Source organism: Schistocerca serialis, chromosome 11 (assembly GCF_023864345.2).
Source record: "Schistocerca serialis cubense isolate TAMUIC-IGC-003099 chromosome 11, iqSchSeri2.2, whole genome shotgun sequence".
NCBI lineage: Eukaryota > Metazoa > Arthropoda > Insecta > Orthoptera > Acrididae > Schistocerca > Schistocerca serialis.
Genome location: NC_064648.1, coordinates 132736571 through 132761149, shown reverse-complemented (window position 1 = coordinate 132761149; position 24579 = coordinate 132736571). Strand labels below are relative to the sequence as shown.

Below are 24579 nucleotides of genomic sequence, written 5' to 3'. Positions count from 1 at the left end.
CTTTGCAAGGTTCGCAGGAGAGCTTCTGTAAAGTTTGGAAGGTAGGAGATGAGGTACTGGCGGAAGTAAGGCTGTGAGTACCGGGTGTGAGTCGTGCTTCGGTAGCTCAGTTGGTAGAGCACTTGCCCGCGAAAGGCAAAGGTCCCGAGTTCGAGTCTCGGTCGGGCACACAGTTTTAATCTGCCAGGAAGTTTCATATCAGCGCACACTCCACTGCAGAGTGAAAATCTCATTCTGGAAACATCCCCCAGGCTGTGGCTAAGCCATGTCTCCGCAATAGCCTTTCTTTCAGGAGTGCTAGTTCTGCAAGGTTCGCAGGAGACCTTCTGTAAAGTTTGGAAGGTAGGAGACAAGGTACTGGCAGAAGTAAGGCTGTGAGTACCGGGTGTGAGTCGTGCTTCGGTAGCTCAGTTGGTAGAGCACTTGCCCGCGAAAGGCAAAGGTCCCGAGTTTGAGTCTCGGTCGGGCACACAGTTTTAATCTGCCAGGAAGTTTCATGCTCACAGACTATTTGCAGCCATTCGTGGACGTAATGTTCCTGTGGTGTGCGTATTGTAAGACCTTCGGTACACACACCATCAGATTATTTGACTCGTCGCTCTAACAAAGTAGGCGAGTATCAGCAATTTGTCTCGTGGTCTTATCGTGGCGTGTTTATCTTCTGCCGTTAGATCAGGCGATAGAAATGCCACTTGCACGCTTAGAGTAGCAGATTGACGGTGACCAACTTTAAACAGAACTTGATTAATTTTCACACACATTTATTAAAATAATAAAAAGCATAGACATTACGTAACTGATTCTAGATGTTGTTTACAATTGACAATCTGAAGTTCCTTTGTTCTTGGTAAGTTAATCTTATTCTCACATATCTCTGATAGTTGACAAAGTGTCTATTCATTTATCTTCATGGCTATGTACTGGAATACGATAATCTTATTAGGTGCAGACTGAAACTTGACTATAGACTGGTACAGACTAATGCAGACTGGTACAGACTGGTGCAGACAAATGCAGACTGACTAATCAGAGGGCTGTACACTCATTATAATACCTCACGCGTTCATGTATCACTGCGCGAGTGTGATCCGCGAGGAGAAAAGGTTCTACGTTAGCAGCAATCTCATTGGCTGCATTACATATTAATACGCAGATCGGCAGAAGCAGAATTTGGTCCGTCTCTAAGGCAGCGCCATCTCGTAGTGCAGAGACGGACGAGCGCTGCGCCTGCGCTGTTGTGCTTAGCGGGGCGCGCTCTAGTGGGAAAGTTGTGTACGTGCTGACTTCGTGGAACTATGTACACAACAGTTCCCAAACAACGATTGTATTTTTATGGTGACAGTGTGCCAAATCACCACACCACAATCGTTAGCAATCGGTTTGAAGAACTTTCTGGAGAATTTGTGCAAATGATTTGGCCAACAATATCTCCTGACATGAATTCCATTGAACATTTATGGGACATAACTGAGAGGTCAGTTTGTGCAGAAAGTCCTGCACTGACGATGCTTTCTCAGTTATGGACGGCTACTGAGGCAGTATGGCTCAGTGTTCTTGCAGGGGACTTCCAGTGACTTGTTGAGTACATGCTACGAGTTGCTGCATTACACTGAACAAAAGGATGTCCGACATGATATTAGGAGGTATCCGATGACTTTTGTCATCTCACAAGGGGAGGCCGCCAATTGTGAAATTCAGATTCGATTCATACTGCGCATAATGAAAGCTCATGGCCAGAGGTGTAATGTGGCAAAGCACCAAGATGCACTTCTCAGCCGTTGTCGAGAAAATCGACAGTTAAAAGAAACCGTTGCGGTGAAATACTCTCTACGATTAATAATTTTCTACAGCGGCGTGGCGCAGCGAAACAAAGATGATGTGACTTACCAAATGAAAGTGCTGGCAGGTCGACAGACACACAAACAAACACAAACATACACACAAAATTCAAGCTTTCGCAACAAACTGTTGCCTCATCAGGAAAGAGGGAAGGAGAGGGGAAGACGAAAGGAAGTGGGTTTTAAAGGAGAGGGTAAGGAGTCATTCCAATCCCGGGAGCGGAAAGACTTACCTTAGGGGGAAAAAAGGACAGGTATACACTCACACACACGCACATATCCATCCACACATACAGACACAAGCAGACATATTTAAAGACAAAGAGTTTGGGCAGAGATGTCAGTCGAGGCAGAAGTGTAGAGGCAAAGAAGTTGTTGAAAGACAGGTGAGGTATGAGTGGCGGCAACTTGAAATTAGCGGAGATTGAGGCCTGGCGGATGACGAGAAGAGAGGATATACTGAAGGGCAAGTTCCCATCTCCGGAGTTCGGATAGGTTGGTGTTGGTGGGAAGTATCCAGATAACCCGGACGGTGTAACACTGTGCCAAGATGTGCTGGCCGTGCACCAAGGCATGTTTAGCCACAGGGTGATCCTCATTACCAACAAACACTGTCTGCCTGTGTCCATTCATGCGAATGGACAGTTTGTTGCTGGTCATTCCCACATAGAATGCGTCACAGTGTATGCAGGTCAGTTGGTAGATCACGTGGGTGCTTTCACATGTGGCTCTGCCTTTGATCGTGTACACCTTCCGGGTTGCAGGACTGGAGTAGGTGGTGGTGGGAGGGTGCACGGGACAGGTTTTACACCGGGGGCGGTTACAAGGGTAGGAGCCAGAGGGTAGGGAAGGCGGTTTGGGGATTTCATAGGGATGAACTAAGAGGTTACGAAGGTTAGGTGGACGGCGGAAAGACACTCTTGGTGGAGTGGGGAGGATTTCATGAAGGATGGATCTCATTTCTGGGCAGGATTTTAGGAAGTCGTATCCCTGCTGGAGAGCCACATTCAAAATCTGATCCAGTCCCGGAAAGTATCCTGTCACAAGTGGGGCACTTTTGTGGTTCTTCTGTGGGAGGTTCTGGGTTTGAGAGGATGAGGAAGTTGCTCTGGTTATTTGCTTCTGTACCAGGTCGGGAGGGTAGTTGCGGGATGCGAAAGCTGTTGTCAGGTTGTTGGTGTAATGCTTCAGGGATTCCGGACTGGAGCAGATTCGTTTGCCACGAAGACCTAGGCTGTAGGGAAGGGACCGTTTGATGTGGAATGGGTGGCAGCTGTCGTAATGGAGGTACTGTTGCTTGTTGGTGGGTTTGATGTGGACGGACGTGTGAAGCTGGCCATTGGACAGGTGGAGGTCAACATCAAGGAAAGTGGCATGGGATTTGGAGTAGGACCAGGTGAATCTGATGGAACCAAAGGAGTTGAGGTTGGAGAGGAAATTCTGGAGTTCTTCTTCACTGTGAGTCCAGATCATGAAGATGTCATCAATAAATCTGTACCAAACTTTGGGTTGGCAGGCCTGGGTAACCAAGAAGGCTTCCTCTAAGCGACCCATGAATAGGTTGGCGTACGAAGGGGCCATCCTGGTACCCATGGCTGTTCCCTTTAATTGCTGGTATGTCTGGCCTTCAAAAGTGAAGAAGTTGTGGGTCAGGATGAAGCTGGCTAAGGTAATGAGGAAAGAGGTTTTGGGTAGGGTGGCAGGTGATCGGCGTGAAAGGAAGTGCTCCATTGCAGCGAGGCCCTGGACGTGCGGGATATTTGTGTATAAGGAAGTGGCATCAATGGTTACAAGGATGGTTTCTGGGGGTAACGGATTGGGTAAGGATTCCAGGCGTTCGAGAAAGTGGTTGGTGTCTTTGATGAAGGATGGGAGACTGCACGTAATGGGTTGAAGGTGTTGATCTACGTAGGCAGAGATACGTTCTGTGGGGGCTTGGTAACCAGCTACAATGGGACGGCCAGGATGATTGGGTTTGTGAATTTTAGGAAGAAGGTAGAAGGTAGGGGTGCGGGGTGTCGGTGGGGTCAGGAGGTTGATGGAGTCAGGTGAAAGGTTTTGTAGGGGGCCTAAGGTTCTGAGGATTCCCTGAAGCTCCGCCTGGACATCAGGAATGGGATTACCTTGGCAAACTGATGTCCAGGCGGAGCTTCAGGGAATCCTCAGAACCTTAGGCCCCCTACAAAACCTTTCACCTGACTCCATCAACCTCCTGACCCCACCGACACCCCGCACCCCTACCTTCTACCTTCTTCCTAAAATTCACAAACCCAATCATCCTGGCCGTCCCATTGTAGCTGGTTACCAAGCCCCCACAGAACGTATCTCTGCCTACGTAGATCAACACCTTCAACCCATTACGTGCAGTCTCCCATCCTTCATCAAAGACACCAACCACTTTCTCGAACGCCTGGAATCCTTACCCAATCCGTTACCCCCAGAAACCATCCTTGTAACCATTGATGCCACTTCCTTATACACAAATATCCCGCACGTCCAGGGCCTCGCTGCAATGGAGCACTTCCTTTCACGCCGATCACCTGCCACCCTACCCAAAACCTCTTTCCTCATTACCTTAGCCAGCTTCATCCTGACCCACAACTTCTTCACTTTTGAAGGCCAGACATACCAGCAATTAAAGGGAACAGCCATGGGTACCAGGATGGCCCCTTCGTACGCCAACCTATTCATGGGTCGCTTAGAGGAAGCCTTCTTGGTTACCCAGGCCTGCCAACCCAAAGTTTGGTACAGATTTATTGATGACATCTTCATGATCTGGACTCACAGTGAAGAAGAACTCCAGAATTTCCTCTCCAACCTCAACTCCTTTGGTTCCATCAGATTCACCTGGTCCTACTCCAAATCCCATGCCACTTTCCTTGATGTTGACCTCCACCTGTCCAATGGCCAGCTTCACACGTCCGTCCACATCAAACCCACCAACAAGCAACAGTACCTCCATTACGACAGCTGCCACCCATTCCACATCAAACGGTCCCTTCCCTACAGCCTAGGTCTTCGTGGCAAACGAATCTGCTCCAGTCCGGAATCCCTGAAGCATTACACCAACAACCTGACAACAGCTTTCGCATCCCGCAACTACCCTCCCGACCTGGTACAGAAGCAAATAACCAGAGCAACTTCCTCATCCTCTCAAACCCAGAACCTCCCACAGAAGAACCACAAAAGTGCCCCACTTGTGACAGGATACTTTCCGGGACTGGATCAGATTTTGAATGTGGCTCTCCAGCAGGGATACGACTTCCTAAAATCCTGCCCAGAAATGAGATCCATCCTTCATGAAATCCTCCCCACTCCACCAAGAGTGTCTTTCCGCCGTCCACCTAACCTTCGTAACCTCTTAGTTCATCCCTATGAAATCCCCAAACCGCCTTCCCTACCCTCTGGCTCCTACCCTTGTAACCGCCCCCGGTGTAAAACCTGTCCCATGCACCCTCCCACCACCACCTACTCCAGTCCTGTAACCCGGAAGGTGTACACGATCAAAGGCAGAGCCACGTGTGAAAGCACCCACGTGATCTACCAACTGACCTGCCTACACTGTGACGTATTCTATGTGGGAATGACCAGCAACAAACTGTCCATTCGCATGAATGGACACAGGCAGACAGTGTTTGTTGGTAATGAGGATCACCCTGTGGCTAAACATGCCTTGGTGCACGGCCAGCACATCTTGGCACAGTGTTACACCGTCCGGGTTATCTGGATACTTCCCACCAACACCAACCTATCCGAACTCCGGAGATGGGAACTTGCCCTTCAGTATATCCTCTCTTCTCGTCATCCGCCAGGCCTCAATCTCCGCTAATTTCAAGTTGCCGCCACTCATACCTCACCTGTCTTTCAACAACTTCTTTGCCTCTACACTTCTGCCTCGACTGACATCTCTGCCCAAACTCTTTGTCTTTAAATATGTCTGCTTGTGTCTGTATGTGTGGATGGATATGTGCGTGTGTGCGAGTGTATACCTGTCCTTTTTTCCCCCTAAGGTAAGTCTTTCCGCTCCCGGGATTGGAATGACTCCTTACCCTCTCCTTTAAAACCCACTTCCTTTCGTCTTCCCCTCTCCTTCCCTCTTTCCTGATGAGGCAACAGTTTGTTGCGAAAGCTTGAATTTTGTGTGTATGTTTGTGTTTGTTTGTGTGTCTGTCGACCTGCCAGCACTTTCATTTGGTAAGTCACATCATCTTTGTTTTTAGATATATATATTTCCTACGTGGAATGTTTCCCTCTATTATAACCATATATATATATATATATATATATATATATATATATATATATATATATGTGTGTGTGTGTGTGTGTGTGTGTGTGTGTGTGTGTGTGTGTAAACTATTAATGAATTGCTTATGCATGTTGGTGAAGGCGGATCGCTCTCCAATTGTACCGCCTCCATTTTTCCGTTTGTTTAACAGGGTGTACCAAAGCTCTCCCGTCCGCACTGATTTTCGACAATGTTATAAGTTGCGCTAGGGACCGCATCTACCTTCTTTCAAAGTTAGCAGGCAACTACGCTGTTATGCGGCGGCTCGTTTCGGCCCATTCAACATCTGTCATTCAAGTGTAACGAGCGAGTAACGGAGTTTATATTTCATACCTGCCACAGCAAGTTTGTGTTCGTGGGGTCTTTATTCTAATTCGAACGTTTGACTTACGCTATACGTATTCGTTTCGGAATATCGTTTCTACGTCTTCTGTTAACTATACGTGGTTAACATTATGAAGATAATTAATAACATTTGTGAAATACAACTTTGTTTGCGGAAAACATAATGATGTTCGAAGTCGCCAGTTTTTCCACGACCAACGACTTTCAACAACTTATTATATGCATAATTGTTGTAACTGATTGCCGTGAAGGTAGCATGGCGCGAGAATTGATCCGGCGACCTTCGGATTACGAATCCGACCGCTTACCGCTGCACCACGACGGTGTAGAAAATTAGTAATCGTAGAGAGTATTTCACCGCAACGGTTTCTTTTAACTGTCGATTTTCTCGACAACGGCTGAGAAGTGCATCTTGGTGCTTTGCCACATTATACCTCTGGGCATGAGCTTTTATTATGCGCAGTATGAATTGAATCTGAATTTCACAATTGGCGGCCTCCCCTTGTCAGTGTAAATTGGATATGAATAGTTTACACACCATCAGGACAAAGATGATCTAAGTTTCAATTACCGCTGCTAGAAGGCTGTTAATTGTGTAAATGAGTACCAGAATTTCACACTGACAGCTAGTTGATATCAGATGTGAGTAAGACGGATACTCGATACCATAATGTTTCCTACTTTCCTGAGTTCGGAAGAAGTGAGTCAGCAATTCAGGTCAGAGGGAATTTTGTTTCCGATTTGAGACTAAGCGAACAGGTAAGAAAAGCAAACACTCATAGTTGCAGCAATTTCAGAAAAATGGATGTCTCTGCAAAGGATGAATCACTAGATGATCGCTTGTCAGGTGAGGACGTTAGATGAAAAAGTTGCAGGCACAGTCCAAGTAACTCAATTGACAGAGCAAACAGGCAACTGTCTGGTGGGTTCCGGGATGCTGTTTGCCATATGAGCCCTGCTGCTTACAACTTTGTAGGCTCTTGCTGGATATGACGAAAACATAATGAATTTTGTGGCAACACAGCAAGAAAGACAGAGGGTGAAAGTGGCTCCTGTGCTTAATTTTTAGAAATGAAACAATGTTTCATCCTGGTGGAAAGGTGGCTGGACACGATTTTCACAATGTCTATGAAATCCCTGTGAACCATTGCAACATGAGAGTGAAATAAGGTAAATATTTTCTTTTCAAACACAGTTAAGGAATTTTTATCCATTATATGTGGAGTAATTGCAAAATGTGACTTCTGAAATTTTCCCCGGCGTGTTTCTTCTTCTAATAATTTCCGGGTATGCAGCCGGATCCCGTCGACATTCTGCCACGATATTTTGGCCCAGAGACGTCCGGCCATCATCAGGTGAGTACACAACTACTGAAGAGCCCAGGTGCAGTCGCGGTATTTATGCCGAATCTCGCGCATGTGAAATGTACTGGCATCCTACAGCGCATGCGTCAGGTGTTGACATGCGCAGCATAGCCGAGTTGTACGTGCTGCCCTCGGTGGTGGAAATAATTGCAAAATATTTATTTTTATGTTTAATGTTGAATATTGGAGCGACATGGCTGCGTATACTTGGTCTGAAGCGGACCATCACTCTACCAATCAGAGCGATATATTTAGCCAACAGCCAGCACCTGTGAGCAGTTACTGCCATTCTGTTCACATTCCCTGCAACCATTATTACTGTAATTCTAATTTAGAAACAAAAAATAAATGTAAAAAATTATGCAAATTTATCTCTTGTAAAAGTTCAGTCTTCACGTTGCATACAGTAGCAAAAGGCAGACTATCTGGTGACTATATAGCACTGATTTTGACAGCAACACATCTGTTTATTGTGAAGTTATATTGCTGTAAAGGTAAAAAATTAAGATTTTATTGGTGGAGAGTAGAAATAAACTATGAAGCCTGAGAGATTTAACCTGTTTTTTGGAAGCCTGAAAAGACAGATGAATGAAATGAAATGTTTTATACAGTTATGAAAAATGAAGGAGTACGAGATAATATATTTCTGTACTGCTAATATGGAAAGATCTAATGTATACAAGGATTACAAGCATTCAAAATATTAAAAGTTTGGTTAAAGGGAAGTCAGAAGTGCTATACAAGTACTGAATACATCACAAAGTTTGGAAAATGATTTGGCAGAAGTTTAACAGTACCTCCAAGTGTCGAGTAAAGGAAAAATTACCCTTTTGTTGAAAAGAAACAATTAATCTGCTACTATTAACATATACTGCTAAGCAAATTGTAGTAATATCTGGATACTAATAACAAATTTTCTTGTCAGAATCAGGGGCTACAGAGACAATAAATACAGTACAGCTATATATTTACATATAATAGAGGGAAACATTCCACGTGGGAAAAATTATATATAAAAACAAAGATGAGGTGACTTACCGAACGAAAGCGCTGGCAGGTCGATAGACACACAAGCAAACACAAACATACACACAAAATTCTAGCTTTCGCAACCAACGGTTGCCTCATCAGGAAAGAGGGAAGGAGAGGGAAAGATGAAAGGATGTGGGTTTTAAGGGAGAGGGTAAGGAGTCATTCCAATCCCGGGAGCGGAAAGACTTACCTTAGTGGGAAAAAAGGACAGGTATACACTCGCACACACACACATATCCATCCACACATACAGACACAAGCAGACATATTTAAATGTAGGTACACAATATATTATGATCGCAGTACGCAAGCATGGGGTCCCATAACATGAGGCGTATCACTGCATCACATTTCATGCCCTATTGTAAAATGGAGTCTATTGTCCATTACTTTTTGGCGATGGAACTGTTAGTGTAATTATATACCTGGACATGCTGGAATAATGGCCTTTTTTTTCAACTTACCAAAGCCTCCCAGAACTTTATTTTACAGCAGAATGCAGCTCCACTCTATCGGCACCTTGATGTCCAGAGCATTTCTGAGTCAATCCCTCCCTCAACAATGAATATGTTGCAGGGCATAAAAAGCTCTGGGCCTTACATTCTGGCCTTCAGGGTCTCCTAATCTTACACATGAGACTTTTTCTTGTGATGCATCGTAAAACAGGTAGTCGATCTAGCCCAATATTCTTTTTATCGATATGTATTAACAGGGACAGTAAAACACGAAGAATAAACAGTAATCCAGTAGTGACTCAGTGGCACTGCATGCTCGGCAGCAGCAGTCGTCGTGGTCCAGCGCTGGACTGTTGCTGCTGGAGTACTAGCTATTCACTGGATTTTACTGCCAGTGTTAATACATATCGACAAAACAAATGTCGTACTAGAGCAAAAGGGACCACTCTATTGAAAGAGCACATAAAATTTACCTTTAAAAATCATTTGTTTGTAATGGGAAATGAACTGGCGCATTCCGTCAACACTGGGCATCATATACAGGGTGCTACAAAAAGGTACGGCCAAACTTTCAGGAAATATTCCTCACACACAAAGAAAGAAAATATGTTATGTGGACATGTGTCCGGAAACACTTACTTTCCATGTTAGAGCTCATTTTATTAATGCTCTTCAAATCACATTAATCATGGAATAGAAACACACAGCAACAGAACATACCAGCGTGACTTCAAACACTTTGTTACAGGAAATGTTCAAAATGTCTTCCATTAGCGAGGATATGTGCATCCACCCTCCATCGCACGGAATCCCTGATGCGCTGATGCAGCCCGGGAGAATGGCGTATTGTACCACAGCCGTCCACAATACGAGCACGAAGATTCTCTACATTTGGTACCGGGGTTGCGTAGACAAGAGCTTTCAAATGCCCCCATAAATGAAAGCCAAGAGGGTTGAGGTCAGGAGAGTGTGGAGGCCACGGAATTGGTCCGCCTCTACCAACCCATCGGTCACCGAATCAGTTGTTAAGAAGCGTGCGAACACTTCGACTGAAAGGTGCAGGAGCTCCAACGTGCATGAACCACATGTTGTGTCGTACTTGTAAAGGCACATGTTCTAGCAGCACAGGTACAGTATCCCGTATGAAATCGTGATAATGTGCTCCATTGAGCGTAGGTGGAAGAACGTGGGGCCCAGTCGAGACATCACCAACAATGCCTGCCCAAACGTTCACAGAAAATTAGTGTTGATGACATGATTGCACAATTGCGTGTGGATTCTCATCAGCCCACACATGTTGACTGTGAAAATTTACAATTTGATCACGTTGGAATGAAGCCTCATCCGTAAAGAGAACATTTGCACTGAAATGAGGATTGACACATTGTCGGATCAACCATTCGCAGAAGTGTACCTGTGGAGGCCAATCAGCTACTGACAGTGCCTGCACATGCTGTACACGGTACGGAAACAACCGGTTCTCCCGTAGCACTCTCCATACAGTGACGTGGTCAACGTTACCTTGTACAGCAGCAACTTCTCTGACGCTGACATTAGGGTTATCGTCAACTGCACGAAGAATTGCCTCATCCATTGCAGGTGTTCTCGTCGTTCTATGTCTTCCCCAGTCGCGAGTCATAGGCTGGAATGTTCCGTGTTCCCTAAGACGCCGATCAATTGCTTCGAACGTCTTCCTGTCGGGACACCTTCGTTCTGGAAATCTGTCTCGATACAAACGTACCGCGCCATGGCTATTGCCCCGTGCTAATCCGTACATCAAATGGGCATCTGCCAACTCCGCATTTGTAAACATTGCACTGACTGCAAAACCACGTTCGTGATGAACACTAACCTGTTGATGCTACGTACTGATGTGCTCGATGCTAGTATCGAGGAAGTACAGTACATACTGACGAAACTAAAATGAGCTCTAACATGGAAATTGAACATTTCCAGATACATGTCAACATAACATCTTTTCTTTATTTGTGTGGGAGGAATGTTTCCTGAAAGTTTGGCCGTACCTTTTTGTAACACCCTGTAAAAGGCACGATGAATACTATCTGTTTGAGCTGACTCCACCTACACAATGCAAAAATGTAAATAAATATCTCACTGGGTACTGCGACAGCTGATGGCCAATCTCATATGGAAGAATGTTACATTGCAATGATTGGCAATGTTTAATCTCTATCTGGATGACTTTTTGTGCTGATCTGTAACTGCAGATGAAAACCAGTATCTGCCATTACAGTACACTCTGAGGTGACGAAAGTCACGGGATGCCGCCTACTACTCTGTCAGACCTCCTTTTGCTCAGCGTAGTTCAGCAACTCGATGTGGTATGGACACGAGTCGTTGAATTTGCCTTGAAGAAATATTGAGCCGTGGTGCCTCTATAGCCATTCACGATTGCGAAAGTGTCACAGGTGCAGCATTTTGTGTGCAAACTGACCTCTTGATTATGGCCCATAAATTTTCAATGGGATTCATGTCAGGCTATCTAGGTGGTCAAATCATTCACTTCAACTGTCCAGAATGTTGTTCAAACCAATCATGAAGAATTGTGGTCTTTTTACACGCCACACTATCATCCATAAAAATTCCATTGCTGTTTGAGAACATGAAGTCTATGAATGACTGAAAATGGTCTCGAAGTGGCTGAACATAACTGTGCAGGGAGGAGACCCCCCAAGAGGGATCATTGCCGATAAAATTGTATTAAATAATTTTTCCATTCATAATGTACGGCCGTAGCCGGCTTGGGCATACTGTGGTGGAAGGTGCTGGCCGGAAGACTGTGGGCGGCACATTCCTGCCACGTGCTCCTCGGCCACACTCTAGTCCCACGGGCCGGTCACGCTGACGAGGGTACGCTACTAGCAAGGCACGTTGGCGGAATCAACCCTCCTATCAGAGACTAGACGTGTGATCACGTGGGGACGCGGCTGGGAGCGGCGATGGTGGCTCGGAAACAGCTCCGCGCTCTCTTAGCTTCAGACCTCGGCCCCGAGTAGTCGCTCCTCTAGCCTCTGCCTCTCTTCTCAAACCTCCTGATGAGCAGGCGGCAACCCCTCTTGGGGCTGCTCAGCCCTACGTAGGCACCCATGTACCATCGTTACAGGAATAAATTGGTTCCATTCCCACTTCATTACTTTTCATTTTACAATGCCCACTGCTCCTGACCTCTATCCCGACGAACATAACAGTTTACTGTCAATGATCAGTTCAGTTGGACCAGAGGTCTCAGTCCGTTCCGTGTAAACACAGCCCACACCATTATGGAGCTGCCAGCAACTTGCACAGTGCCTCATGACAACTTAGGTCCATAGCTTTGTGGTGTGTGCACCACAATCAAACCTTCCCATGAGCTCTTCTTTTTTGGGTCATCAGTCTTCCGACTGGTTTGATGCAGCCTGCAACGAATTCCTCTCCTGTACCACCCTCTTCATCTCAGAGTAACACTTGCAACCTGCGTCCTGAATTATTTGCTGGATATATTCGAATCTCATCTTACTCTACAGTTTTTGCCCTCTACAACTCCCTCTAGCACCTTGGAAGTCATTCCCATATGTCTTAAACAGACACCCTCTCATCCTGTTGTGGTGTCACATGGCTTAGGCCTGTCCCACCTCTCATTAAATTGATCAAGACTTATACGAATAATTGTAAGAACAGTTATTATTATTATGTTCTTTAAGTTTGTTTTTGGGTTTTCAGAAATACTGTGGGAAGAAAGTTTATTTATGTTTCAGATAACGTGGAAGACGTTGCCCAACGATCACCACTAAAGTTCGACGTAGCGGCAAGTGGGCAAGGAATAAAACGAATGCTGCAAACTACCGCGAGCCGTGGAAGAGCCCGGGCCGCGAGGGCGTCGAGCTTCCTAGGTCGTTGTTGGACAACGTCAAAGGAAGAGATATTCTGCTTTCTCTTTGTAAACAGATTGATCGAGTCTTGAAAGGTTCATGTAAAACGTATAGGTGGGTGACACATTAGGTGGGACCCGATGCCTGTAATACTTCCACAGTTATTAAAAAGTTGTTAAACGGCAAAACCATCATTTATATAGATAAAAAATAGTAAAGATATAGGAAAGGAAGAGTTGCGGCGTCAGAATGAAAAGTGATACATCGCTCAGCAATGAAGAAGGAAATAAACCGCAGGTGTTACATGGTGAAAACAAATCAGCTAACAAAATAGTAAGTCTGTAATTAAGCATAAAGCCACGTAACACTGCACTGCCCTTTCAGTTCTTACCAACGGAAATTTGGACTCCTCTGACAAGGCCAAAGTTTTTCAGTCATCTAGGGTCAAACCGATATGATTGTGACCCTAGGAGAGGCACTGCAGGTGATATCGTGCTGTCGGCAAAGGCACTCTCATCGGTCGTCTGCTGTCATAGCCCATTAACGCCAGATTTTGACACAGTGTCTTAACAGCTACATTTGTTGTACATTCCAGATTGATTTCTGCAGTTATTGCACACAGTGCTGCTCGTCTGCTAGCACTGACAACTCTATGCAAACTTCGCTGCACTCGATCGTTAAGTGAAGGCCGTTGGCCACTGCGTTGTCTGCGATGAGAGGTAATGGCTGACATTTAGTGGTTTCGGCACACTCTTGATGACGTGGACCTCAGAATATTGAATACATGAACAATTTCTGAAATGGAATGTCCCATTTGTCCAGTTCCAACTACTATGCCGTGTTCCGTGAGTTAATTCCTGCTGCGCAACCATAATCGCATCAGAAACCTTTTCACAAGAATCACCTGAGTACGGTCCTTTTATATCTTGTGTATGTGATAATACTGCCATCTGTATATGTGCTTATTGCTATCACATAGCTTCACTTCAGTGAACAGTTGTTTCCGCAGCTGAAACAGTGGGCAAATGTTGGTGAAAGAGTGTTGAATAAAGCGATTGGCTAGAAAATGAGGATTCTTAATTGTAATGATTCATCTGCAGGTATTACTATGAAAACAGGTGCCATATATGCTTCACTAGACACTGTTGGAAGAAATCTGCATGAAAGGATGATGTGATCATTGTCATTAATGAATATTTTTCAGAGTTTGACAAAGCATTTTTCCAGAGGAATTACAACAGAAACTTGCTAGATAACATCTATAGTCACAAATGAAGACCATGTCCAGAAATTAAGTGTCTTTTCCCCCTCCTAAGAAAAATGTTCAGTTGCTTCTGCACGTCACTTACCAAATGGCTCTTGTATGAGTTTACTCTTTTAATAGTTTCATTTCCTTCAACTTTCTCCTCTACTTCTCTGTACAGTGGAACCTCTGGCCTACACAGCCAGTGTTTGCTTTTAGTTTTCGTACGTAAACAAGAAACTGTGGTTGCTGGCTACAGTACAGCACAAGCAAGATGGTGGCTGCACAATGTGTCCTGTGCAGACAGGTGGAGTGCTAGTCCTGCAAGGTGAACAGGACAATTTCTGTGAACTTTAGAAGGCAGTAGATAAGTTACTGGTGGAAGTAAAGCTGTGAGGGCGGATCGTGAGCTGTGCTCAAACAGATCAGTCACTAGAGCACTTGCCCTGAAATGGGAGATTTGAGTCCTGGTTCAGCACACAGTTTTAATTTGCCAGGAAGATTCATGTAAGCATTATGCAGGGTCAAAATTCATTCAGGAAGTGGAGAAAACTTTGCTATGCTGTTAGTGGGCTCTCTATTTCTATCTACCATAGAAACTGCTGGGGTAAGCATCACAAATTTATATGCTTGGAAAATGTAAAATTTATATGCTTGGAAACTACATGTTATGCTTGCTTTATGCCACTTATAATGAACACTACAGTGGCTAAGAACTCTCACCATACCTGAATTAACACAACAATCGATGCTAAGTTCTCTACATGCACTCTGAAGTGCAAAGTGCACAATAGACACAACTGTGGCAGAATGACACAATCGACTAGAGTGGTCACACTGTGCTCCGTTTCCTTCCACTGTGCAACACCCCACCGTCTGCCTTTTTATGTACACAGGACTAAAAATTAATGATGCAGCAGTATACATAACTAATTTTTTACAATACATCTGATTCACAAACAAGTCAATACATGTAGTCAATGTGCCACTGTACACAGTAGCTTTTGTGAACTTTGTAGCCCATTTGGTACACTACAAGACCGTTTTGTAATCTGCAAAATTATAAAAAATGGTAACTGCATTAACAGCTGATATTAACTACTATTTCACAAGCTTCAAAAAATGGTCAGATTTCCACTCACGGCTTTGATTTTCTTGCAAACTAGCGATGCAGCTGGCTCTGCGGCATTCTGGCTCAACTCATCAGCGCCACGCTTCAGTGGCGGTGTTGTGGCAGCTTGGTCCGCGTCACCTGCACACTGTGGGCTGTTGTGTCTGCGAGTAAAAAAAGTAACGCATCGATGTCAGTGTTGGGAGAGAACTAGATTAGGCACTTCATGTTACCACTACCACCACCACTATAATCTCAAATTTAACCATGATTGGATGGGAGGCTGTGGCTGTACTCAAATTTGGAAACTAAAATGTCAGCTCAACCATGCAAGCAGGAGTATTAATTCAATGTTTTTCAAAGGTACAAGCCCTCATCATCAGAAACACCTACACATAAGAATCTTTGCTGTAAGCAATACATTTACAAATGCTTCATTTACGCAAAGTCCACACTGAAGTGTTACTGTAAAAAAGATAAAATACATAGAAGTCAATAAAATTTTGTGGATGCTCCCCTCATAATGATGTTTTATTACAATGTAGACCATCAAAATCTGTTCTCCAGGAAAAAGTAAATCAGAGTTTGCCGAGTGTGAATTTCAGTAGCTACCCAGTGTCAGAAATTCATGCACACGGCCATTTCCCCACCAGGAACATCTGAGATCACACGTATCAAACATCTCCTAAAGACAAATGCTTACTTTTAAAACACTTCAAATTAACACTTTTGTGTTACATGTGGTAGAGCCGACATTTTAGCTTTCAAATCTCACGCTCATGCTGATCCAAAGCAATATCTAACATCCACTTAGCAATACTTGTAAACCGAGCAAAAGTGCTATCTTAAAATTAACCCCTTACTGTATAGTAGTCTACACACAAGATATACCGGAAAACTGCTGTGTTCTTTCTGCATGAATCTTTTTCTCTAGTGAAAAAGCTGTATGTATTGGCTTTTAAGTTTACTGGACTATACATTTTATTTTCCAAAATATAACAGAAAAATTGGTGTGACACATTTCTGCTAATCCAAACATATAAGGTGAGATATCTAGCTGTTCATCGGTTTTTCTACTAATAATTTACTATACAACATAAGTGCCTTACTCATTCTGTCCAATGGCACATGGTCTGTATCAATACTCCTTTACACAAGCAGTATGGACCATTTTGAAACAGTTTCTGTTCTTATTCACACACAAATAAACTTCACACTTCTCACACTAGACAAAAGATCTATCTACCCTGGCATTATGGAAATTTGCATTGCCATTGATCTCCCCACAGAGGTAAGTGCCCAACATTGCTTTATTTGTTTGTCGACAAGACGGGTACTGTTTCAAAATGTTCCAAACTGCACGAGTAAAGGAGTACTGATCTACACTGACAGACAAAAATCACAACACCAATAAATAATTAATGTAGAGTAATGAAATTCTGTAAATACATTAATCTAGGTAACATATTTAAGTGATTAACATTGCAAGTTTACAAGTTAATGGAATAACAAGAAAAGCCATTGCAAATGTGAAATGCTGGTACATTCATAACCAGTGTAACTGCCAGAATGTGAAATGCAAGCACACAAACATCTGTGCATTGTGCTGTCCAGGTGCCAGATATCAGTGTGTGACATGGGAGTTCCACGCCTGTTGCACTTGGATGATTAATACAGGGGTGGTGAATGCCTGTTGTGGATGATACTAGAGTTGTCACTCGATGATGTCCCATCCGTGCCCAGTTGTAGACAGATCTGGTGATCGAGAAGGCCAAGGCAACATGTTGACTTTCTATAGAGCACGTTGGGTTACAACAGCGCTAAGTTGGCACGCGTTATCCTGTTGGAAAACACCCCTGGAATGCTGTACATGAAAGGCAACAACTGGTTGAATCACCAGAGTGATGAACAAATTTGCAGTCAGAGTGCGCGGGAGAACCACAAGAGTGTTCCTGCTGTCATACGAAATCATACCACAGATCATAACTCCAGACTGTGGGGCAGCACGTAAAATATGTTAATTATTTGTTTGTTCGCCATTTTTCTCATGGGAGCCTGGCAACTAATTTAGTGGTCACCCAAAAAGTGAAGGGAAACATACTGACTGTTGTTAGCCTTTCCACCAAAACTCTCTGCTCCACAGAAGTTTCAGACCTATTCAAATGCCTCACCTTTAGCCCTACATCCAAATTTAACTACGCTGGACTTGTCAAAGACCTATTCTCCTCCTCTTGATCCTTGCAGTGGAAAAACTTATTTGCTGACAATCCCTCCAACCAAAGCCAACCTAAGTCCAACACTGCCTCTCCCAGTTCATACCAACTTCCATCTATGATCCTCCCCCCCTCCCTCCCACCTAACCACGTTCTGGCCAAATTCCAGAAATTCCTTACCTCCAACTTAGCCTCACCATCCTTCCCCAGAACCCTTCCTCAGAACATCAACCTTTCAGCAACAGAAAGAATAACCATACACAACCTCAAAACTAATCCTGACCTAATCATCCCACCTGTAGACAAAAGTTCAACAATTGCTGTTATGAATCGCAGTGACTACCTGCTGGAAGGCCTTCACCAATTATGTGACTCCTCCACCTATAAACTCCAACTATAAAGTCCAACACAGCCTCGAATCCCACTTAAAGTCTTAGGCACTTCCCAGAACTTCTCCTCTGAATCCATTTCCATCCTCTCCGCTATGACTGCACAACCAACCTGCTACATGATCTCCAAAATGCACAAACCCAAGAATCCTGAACATCCCATTGTGGCTGGTTCTTGCGGCCCTACTAAAGAATTTCGGCCCTCATTGACCAACACCTCCAGCCAACTGGCAGCAATCTAGTCTCCACCATCACTGATACCAACCGCTTCCTTCGCTGCCTCTCCACCATCTCCACCCTTTTACCTCCCGGATCTCCCTACTTGTCACTGTTGACGCCACCTGCCTATACAACAATAATTCCACATGCCCATGGTCTTAACACTATTGAACACTACCTTTCCCAACGCCCTTCAGACTCCAAATGAAATACCTAATTCCTCATAAACCTTACTAACTTTATCCCAACCCACAATCAGTTCTCCTTTGAAGAGAAAGTATACAAAACAAACCTGAAGCACAGCCATGACCACCCGCACGGCCCTCTCCTATGTGAGCTTGTATATGGGCCACCTAGAGGAGACCTTCCTAGCCTCCTCAAACACCAAACCCTTTGTTTGGTTCAGGTTCATTGATGATATCTTCATGATCTAGACTCAGGGCAGGACACCCTATCTTCATTCCTTCACAACCTCAACACCTCATCTCCCATCTGCTTCACCTGGTCCTCTTCAACCCAGCATGCCACCTTCCTAGACACTGATCTCCTTCTCTCTAATAGGTCCATCCACACATCTGTCCACACTAACCGATCAAACACCAACAGTATCTGCATTTCGGCAGCTGTCATCCCTTTCACACCAAAAAATCTCTCCCATACAGCCTGGCCACCCGGGGACAGCATATCTGCAGTGACAAGAACTCCCTTGCTCAGTATGCTAAGGGTCTCACCAAGGCCTACACAGACTGGCACTATCTCCTATGCCATTTCCCATCACACCCTGCAATTTTTCCACCATCCCCAAGAGCCAGCCACAAAAGAGTGCCCCTTAATCATCTGATACCATCCCAGACTGGAACAACTGAACCACATCCTTCACCTACATATAATCATGTTCTGAGATGAGGGACATCCTACCCGAGATCCTTCCCACCCCTCCTAAAATGGTGTTCCATTGCCCACCACACCTCCACAACATCCCAGAGCCAGTCCCTATGCCGTTCCCAATCCCAACCCCCACCCACATGGATAATATCTCTGTGGAAGACCCAAGTGCAAGGCCTGCCCAATCCACCCACTCAGCACTTCCTACTCCAGTCCTGTCATAGGTTTAACCTACCCCATCAGGGTCTGGGCCACCTGTGAAAGCTGCCATGTCATTTATGAGCTCTGCTGCAACCATTGCTCAGCTTTTTATACTGGTATGACTACAAACCAGCTGACCACCAGGGTGAATGGGTGCCACCAAACTAGGACCAAGAGCAAAGTCGATCACCCTGTGGGACAACATGCAGCTGAGCATACCTAGCTTGATTTCAATGCCTGCTTCACTACCCGAGTCATCTGGATCCTCCCCTCCACCATCAGCTTTTCTGAATTGCACAGATGGAAGTTTGTCTTTCCATCATATTCTCTGCTCCTGTAATTATTGCAGCCTCAAACTGTGATAACATAATGTCCTCGCACCCTCCACCCAATAGTCTCTACCCCTTTGTCCTATCACTTCCTCCCCATTCTCATCTCCCACCTTGTTTATTTGCTGCCCTCTGCCAATGCACTCGACCACCTTTGCCCACTCCTATCCTTTTCACTATTTATTTCCTCACCTCCCTGCTCCACAACCTACTGACACTGCACCTGTTGGCATTCTAGTCCCTGTACACTCCGCCAGGCAGCATTCCTTTGTCCCCCACCTGTACACTACTATCCCTTCCCATTCCCCCACCACCTCGAGATTACTGCTGCCATCCCACGTGATAGTTGCGTTCTGGCCCGAGCTGCCAGAGTGGTGTGTGAGGAGTGTTTGGTTGCGCGCATGAATGGTGAGTGTTTCTCTTTTGCTAATGAAGCCTGAGACCGAAAGCTTTGTGTGTTTTTTAATTATGCCTATATGCAACATAACATGTTTTCGTTACAGTAGGCAGCAATCTATCTTTTCCTACATTGTTGTTAAAGAAGTAATTTACTGATGAATATATTTGCATATGGAACTTGCAGCTACATAATGTAAAAGCTGTTTTTGACAATATTATGAAAATGATAGAATGCTACTCTGTTGAGAAGCATCACTATTTTCCCAGTGTTGAACAGAGTACTCTTCTGATTTAATGTGTTTCTTGATATTAGTTTTCTTGTACTGTCCAATATGACAATTACAAAATCTGCAGAGTATTGATTTTTATCTTTTATGGGCATTCGACTCATATTTGACAATGCTACAGATAGAACCAACAAGGTACTTAGTATAGAAGTAGAGCTAAAAATAACTATTTGCAAATTAGGGAAAGACTGTTGGTGTGGTTGAAAGAGAATGAGAAGTTTTGTTATCCGTCACTGTAGCGCAAAGTGTGGACAATATTAACTGGCAGTTGGCTCACAAGTATGACAAATTTGAATTACAACTGCCAGAGGGGATGGAAGCAGTGCAGAAAAACAACCCCGCCTCCCTCTCACAGGGCAGCCAATCCACACCTTGTTCTGAGTTTCTGCAAAAGCAAATTGAAACTGATCATAGGGATCAGTGATCCCTTCAGTTATGTTACAGTCGTAATCTAACTCTGTGAGGAAACAGGTTTATTCTCTCCGCTCATTTGGAAAAAGGGAAAAACAAAACCTCACACAACACAGAACCAAAAGTACTCTGTAACAGCTACAATGGAGCTGCTCAAAAAGGTTGGCACTGTTGTAAACAAGGTCACTGAGGCCCTATGTCTAGTGGTATTTGGAACAGCCACAGTTCAAAACCACCACCATCTAAAAGTGCATTTTTAAGTGTCCGCACTATTCAAACTTTTTGAACTTCAGTTAGCAGACAAATGTATGTATTTCTTTGTTCTAAGAAGCTAAGTCCAAGTCCTTTGTTGTATTACGTGGGGTGTGTCTTATATGGACCATTCAATTACCCGCAACCAGTGTGCCACCAGAGTAACTAGTGCACTAATACATCTGCATTTTTGTTCACTTTTTATTTTTCAGACATGTTCTTATGGATATAATCTTTCCAGACTGAGTTTTGTCAGATGATGCATAATACCAGCAACTGAAAACTGGTTACATTTTCCATATTTATATCCAGGAAACAATGCTAATTCAAACTATCTCTGATAAAACAGTTCTCCTGTATACAATCTGCTATGAAACAGCATCTATTAGATAATTTTGTTTTCACATTTTGAGGCAGAAGTCACATCTACATTCACATTTATCACAAATACAAATTTTTCAGGCAGCTACTAACGTCCATGCATGACAGTGCATAGCACCAGTACGTTCCAAAAAACAGTGTGCAAATGTGATTTTACAGGTGTTAATCACGGAGATAAGGGATCAAATGTTTGAAATAGCCCCTGCCCTATTGATCATTTGATTACCTAGGGAAAGAACGTGCATACTGTAGTCACTCTACAGTACAGGGTCAAAATTTAAAAAATTACACACCTCCTACAGTCCAGGCAAATTGAGCACACCAGTCGGTTATTTTACATTAGGTGCGGTCTAGGGTGGACCTTAGGTGGCTTATAAAAGCACCATTTCTTCATGGACATTTCCAGGGAAAAAACAGGGCACCAATTGTGGTGGTGGTCACTTCTATAATTTCTATTCATGGCAGATCATTGAAATATGTTCTCAGTGTACCTTAAACTTTTTTGACTATCATTATCTGTTAACCAAGATCCAGAGGTTCAAAGTTACCATACTGCTGGGAGTTTTCAATGAATTGGGATCGATGAGCAAACTATCCAGAAAGAATGTGTTGCTGTTTATATGTGTCAAAGCATATAAATGTTGAAGTATATAAATAATCTGTTAAACTTAACAAACCCATAGAATTCATTTTATAAAAGCAGCACACATGCGGTAGCAGGGAAAAGAAGGAACCTGCTAAAAAATGCTCCTGTCGGAGCACAAAAAAGGCAAATATATTCCTGTTTAAAAGATTAACAGAAAAGTGAGGAACCGGCTGCCTCAATCTTCATTCTGGCATCCTTATCAAACATTCTGGTATGCAAACATAATCATGCTTTTTTGTGCTGAAAGGAAGTATCAGAGAGAAAATGACAGTGGACAGAGAATACAGTGACAGTGGGAGATATAGAGAGAGGAGATAGTGCCAGTGGGAGAGAAAGAGCGCCAGTGAAAGAGAAAGTTAGACAGATGAAGACAATAGCAGTGAGAGCCAAAAAGAGAGGAGCTCTAGACAGTGGCAGTAGAAGAGAAACAGAGATGGCGGGCAGTGGAGGCAGTGGGAGCAAAAGAGAGAGGAGACTGGAAATGAAAAATACAGAGAAGTGGAGACCACATACATACTTGGGAGGGGGTGCTGGATCCTCCCAGACCAGTGAACTTTCACTTGTAGGTATAGGGGAGGGTGCATTTTGGACTTAAACTTTAAACACAAGGGTATAGGAAAAAAAAAAAAATTGCCCCCCCCCCCTCCTTTTCCCCTATACCCAGAATTTTTGAGCTCTTGAGGTGTGATGGAGACAGTGACAGTGGGAAAGAAAGACAAACACAGACAGTGTGAGAGAAGAAACAGAGTCAGTGCGATATACTGTTAATCAGTGGGGGGGGGGGGAAGAAAAAAAAAAGAAAAAACAAGAGACAGTAGGAGAGAAACATATACAGACAGCGAGAGAGAGAGAGAGAGAGAGAGAGAGAGAGAGAGAGAGAGAGAGAGAGAGAGAGAGAGAGCTGCTGAGTACGAAGGTTTAACAACGAACAGAGACTGGGTAAAGGGATTCAGAATGTCCTGTGTTAAAAAGAACACAAATATGCAAATATGTTTGCTTGCCAAAAGTTTTGGTGAGGGAGACAGACTGTGGATTGAGGCAGCTAGTTCCCACTTTTGTGTCATATAATTTTAGAGAAGAGTATATCTGCCATTTTTTAGCTTTAACTAGAAAATTTTTACGCTGGTAAATTATGAGACAGAAGTGCTAGCTTTAAGTTACCTTCAGCACATGAAAGGTCTAATGCTTTCTGATATATGCACAAAAATAAGAAGTAACGCACTACCAAGTTTTTGCAACTATTAGTTCCTTGCAGAATGAATATTCACTCTGCAGCAGAGTGTGTCGGGCCAGCACTCAAACCTGGGACCTTCATCTTTTGCGGGTGAGCACTCTACCGATTGAACTATCTGACCACGACTCGAGACCTGCTCTCACAGCTTTACTTTCACCAGTACCTCATCTCCTACCTTCAGAACTTCACCAAAGTTCTCCTGTGTACCTTGCAAGGCTAGCACTACTGGAAGGATGTACCATATTTACCCAATTGTAAGAAACATTTTTTCCCAAATTCATCATTCAAAAAGTAGAGGGTCACCTTACATTCACAGATTGAAATACTGCTGCTGAGGTCATTGTTTCACATTGTGTATTGATTAATGTTGGGGTTGTCTTACATTTATAAATGAAACTTTGGTAGTTGCTCACATGCATATTTATTTTGAAGAATTCAGAAGAGTTAGAAGTGTAGCAGTGACAACAGCGCAGCTGAAAACTAAGACGAATTCGGAGAGGGAAGTGACAACTGGGCAGCAAATTTCATCACGCTATCTACTGCGGGGACATGTAGCACATACCTTGGCTTTTTATGAACATCTACCATGTTTAAACTGCAGTTTGCCTGAATACATTTGAAGTAAGAATTAAACTGATTTTAAAACTGGAGACATATTCATCAACTGTATACATTTCTGCTGGAGACAGTAAAAGTCTAGATAGGGGCCAGTGGTGCACTTACGTGCTCTGTGCAACAATGTAATCAACACTCACCACGAGGTACGACGGGAATGCAGCCAATGAGAGAGCAGCGGGACAATATGTTTGAAAGCGAGAGACCCTGCCGAATTGCCAAAGTGCGTGACCAGAGTACAGCTCAAATTTTACGGGACAATTCCCAATACAACACCTTTCTGCACACAACTATATTTTGACTTTCATTAATGACCGAAGGACGTCCACTCCGTTGTTCATCATGCACATTTGTGCGGCAATCTTTAAATGCTCTCACCCACATTCTTACCATTCCATCACTCATAATGTTTCCTCCGTAAACTGCACAGATCTCACGATGAATATCGATTACTTTTAGGCCTTTAGCACTACGAAATTTTATACCAGCCCGTACTTCACAGACAGCGGGACTCACGATTATCAGAGGCATCTTAAACAGTCAGTACACAACGTAAACAAGGAAGAATCAGAC

General features: G+C 44.0%; 1 protein-coding gene across 2 annotated transcripts in view; it reads right to left on the bottom strand.

Annotated features, from left to right (window-relative positions):
* Positions 1–24579, bottom strand: part of LOC126426940 (uncharacterized) — a 90321-nt gene that overhangs the window by 5238 nt on the left and 60504 nt on the right. For both annotated transcript variants that reach the window (XM_050089044.1, XM_050089045.1), the window contains exon 6: positions 15577–15709. In XM_050089044.1, coding sequence (XP_049945001.1) covers positions 15577–15709 — 133 coding nt within the window. The remainder of the gene's footprint in view (positions 1–15576; positions 15710–24579) is intronic.